This window comes from Martes martes (assembly GCF_963455335.1).
Source record: "Martes martes genome assembly, chromosome: 10".
Taxonomy (NCBI): Eukaryota; Metazoa; Chordata; class Mammalia; order Carnivora; family Mustelidae; genus Martes; species Martes martes.
In genome coordinates this window covers 12,454,490-12,458,135 of record NC_137898.1, presented here as the reverse complement: position 1 = coordinate 12,458,135, position 3,646 = coordinate 12,454,490, and the positions used below count along the sequence as shown (strand labels likewise).

The 3,646-nt window shown below is 43.2% G+C and overlaps 1 protein-coding gene across 1 annotated transcript; it reads right to left on the bottom strand.

The window, feature by feature from the left end:
• Positions 1-747: 747 nt before the first annotated feature.
• Positions 748-1,692, bottom strand: OR10W1 (olfactory receptor family 10 subfamily W member 1; the record flags this gene model as incomplete). The annotated part of the gene is made up of 1 exon (XM_080816193.1): positions 748-1,692. The coding sequence occupies one exon, from the start codon at positions 1,690-1,692 to the stop codon at positions 748-750; it is 945 nt and encodes a 314-aa protein (XP_080672319.1).
• Between the last annotated feature and the right edge of the window lie 1,954 nt (positions 1,693-3,646).

Below are 3,646 nucleotides of genomic sequence, written 5' to 3'. Positions count from 1 at the left end.
GTTGATGGATATCTAGGCTCTTTCCACAGTTTGGCTATTGTGGACATTGCTGCTATAAACATTCAGGTGCACGTGCCCCTTCGGAGCACCACATTTGTATCCTTAGGATATATACCCAGGAGTGCAATTGCTGGGTCGTAGGGTAGCTCTATTTTCAGTTTTTTGAGGAACCTCCACACTGTTTTCCAGAGTGGTTGTACCAGCTTGCATTCCCACCAGCAGTGTAGGAGGGTTCCCCTCTCTCTGCATCCTCACCAGCATCTGTCATTTCTTGACTTGTTAATTTTAGCCATTCTGACTGGTGTGAGGTGGTATCTCATTGTGGTTTTCATTTGCATTTCCCTGATGCCGAGTGATGTGGAGCATTTTTTCATGTGTCTGTTGGCCATCTGGATGTCTTCTTTGCAGAAATGTCTGTTCATGTCCTCTGCCCATTTCTTGACTGGATTATTTGTTCTTTGGGTATTGAGTTTGATAAGCTCTTTATAGATTTTGGATACTAGCCCTTTATCTGATATGTCATTTGCAAATATCTTCTCCCATTCTGTCAGTTCTCTTTTGGTTTTGTTCACTGTTTCCTTTGCTGTGCAAAAGCTTTTGATCTTGATGAAATCCCAGTAGTTCATTTTTGCCCTTGCTTCTGTTGCCTTAAAAAGCTTATTTTTAATATTATCTGGGATGAATCCCAGTTGCATGGAGATTTGCATGAGCTGGAATCAAACCCTTGCCTGAATGTTGTAGACTCTTCTATTTGTTATGGGAGAGACAATTCCTGGTAAGAATTTTCCCCAGGGTCCCCTTCATTTCACTGTTCCTCAGGGTGTAGATAAGTGGGTTGAGCAGTGGTGTTCCCAATGTGTACACCAGTGAGATGAACTGATCTTGCTTGGGGTAGTAGCTGGAGCTGGGGCGCATGTACACAAAGGCACAACAGCCATACTGCAGCAGGACCACAGAGAGGTGGGAGGAGCAGGTGGAGAAGGCCCGGTGACGCCCAGCTGCTGAGTGGATCTTGAGCACAGCAGCCACAATGAAGACATAGGAGGTAGCAATGAAGAAGAAAGGCACGGCAATGGCCAGTGTGGCTGCCACCGGCACTAACTGCTCATGGATGTGGCTGTTGGCACAAACAAGAGGCATCACTGGTGGAATATCACAAAAGAAGTGCTGGATACTCCGAGCCCGGCAGAATGGCAGAGAGAAGATGAAGGCCACCAGTTGTGCGGACAGGAACAAGCCGATGCCCACAGAGGCCATGACCAAGCGGACACAGAGAGTTAAAGTCATGGTGAGAGGGTACTGTAAGGGGTGGCAAATGGCAACATACCTGTCATAGGCCATGGTGGCCAAGAGCAAGCAATCAGCACTGCCAAGCCCAATGAAGAAGATCATCTGAGTGGCACAGCCCAGGAGGGTGATGGTCTTCTCTGACTGTAGGATATTGGCCAGGATGTGGGGCACCACCACCGCAGTGTAACATATTTCTACTCCTGAGAGGCTGCCCAAAAAATAGTACATGGGTGTATGTAGGCGAGCTTCTGTCTGGATGGCCACTATAATTAGGACATTCCCAGTGATGATCAAGGTATAAACAAGGCTGACTCCAAGGAAGGACAAGATACAGAACTCTGGTTGGGAGGGATAGGCCAGGAACACAAATTCCATCAACAGTGAACGATTTCCCCAGATCATTGAGCTAACAGAGTGTCTCTGCCTACAAATACAAAGACAGAAGGAAAAATTGGACCAACAACATATTATTAGTTCACACTCTGAGCCATGATCTAATCTAATCAGGTCTGGAGTTAAAACCTTAGAATTATTAGACCCAAGTCTCTCTTTCTCCTCCTCTTTAATCAAGTCTCTTCACATAAGTATCTACAACTTAATTTCTGAGTGTCAAGAGTTGGCCTAAATTGTGTAAAAATTTTTTGAGAAAACGAGGTAGAGTATAGCTTTCAAAATGATTTTTAGAGGAAGTTGAATGAAAATTACTCCTTTCATAAGAAAGTGTCAAAGGATTCTGTTTTTAAAAGTTTTATTTTTTTAAATTTCTTTTCAGCGTTCCAGAATTCATTGTTTATGCACCACACCCAGTGCTCCATGCAATATGTGCCCTCCATTATACCCACCACCAGGCTCACCCAACTCCCTGCCCCACTCCCCTCCAAAACCCTCAGTTTGTCTCTCAGAGTCCACAGTCTCTCATGCTTTGTGTCCCCATATGATTTCCCCCAACTCCCTTCTCCTCTCCATCTCCCTATGTCCTCTGTGTTAATCCTTATGCTCCACAAATAAGCGAAACTGTATGATAACTGACTCTCTCTGCTTGACTTAGTTCACTCAGCATAATCTCTTCCAGTCCCATCCATGTTGATACAAAAGTTGGGTATTCATCCTTTCTGATGGAGGCATAATACTCCATAGTTTATATGGACCACGTGAAGATCGAAAGCTTCTGCACAACAAAGGAAACAGTCAACAAATCAAAGAGGCAACCCACAGAATGGGAGAAGATATTCACAAATGACACCATAGACAAAGGGGTGATCTCTAAGACCTATAAAGAACTTCTCAAACTCAACACACACAAAACAGATAATCATGTCAAAAAATGGGCAGAAGACATGAACAGATGCTTCTCTAATGAAGACATACAAATGGCTAACAGACACATGAAAAAATGTTCATCATCACTAGCCATCAAGGAGATTGAAATCAAAACCACATTGAGATACCACCTTACACCATTTAGAATGCCCAAAATTAACAAGATAGTAAGCAATGTGAAGGATGTGGAGAAAGGGGAACCCTCTTAAACTGTTGGTGGGAATGCAAGTTGGTACAGCCTCTTTGGAAGACAGAGTGGAGATTCCTTAAGAAATTAAAAATAGAGCTTCCCTATGACCCCACAATTGCACTACTGGGTATTTACCCCAAAGATACAGATGTAGTGAAAAGAAGGGCCATCTGTACCTCAATGTTCATAGCAGCAATGGCCACAGTTGCCAAACTGTGGAAAGAACCAAGATGCCCTTTAAAGGACGAATGGATAAAGAAGTGTCAAAGAATTCTTGAAAGCAGGGGTCATTAACGTGAGAGCAGGAAGCTATTCTTTCATTCACTCATTCATTCATACATTTATTCACACACATTGACTCCTGAGGTATTGACTCACATATATATGGATGTAAACTGAAAAGTTAGTCATATGAGAGAAAATGAAGAAAGAAAACAATGCCCATGGACAAAGAGCTCACATAGGTCTTTGATCAACAGTATCAGGGATGAACCTCAGAAAACAAAGCTCTCCCTCTCCTGGTTCCTCTCTCCATATCTATTCAGGAGAAGGCCAGGACTTGAAGGAAATGTTTTTATCATAGGGCTCCTCCTGGCCTGTGGAGGTATGGGGAAATATGTGATCATAAGCTGTTGGAGATATAAGAATCCTTTCCCTGTGTTTGGGGATGAATAGGAAAGACAGCCAGTCTACATCTATTTTTCTTCTCTTGTAAGGAACTAAAGGGAAATCCAGCTTCCTGGATTTCTTGCTTCCTTGAAACCCTTGGGCTGAACAGACATAACTCTCAAAGAGCATCCATTCCACTGTTTTCCCAAGCTCAACTCATATTCAAGAAAAAAAAAA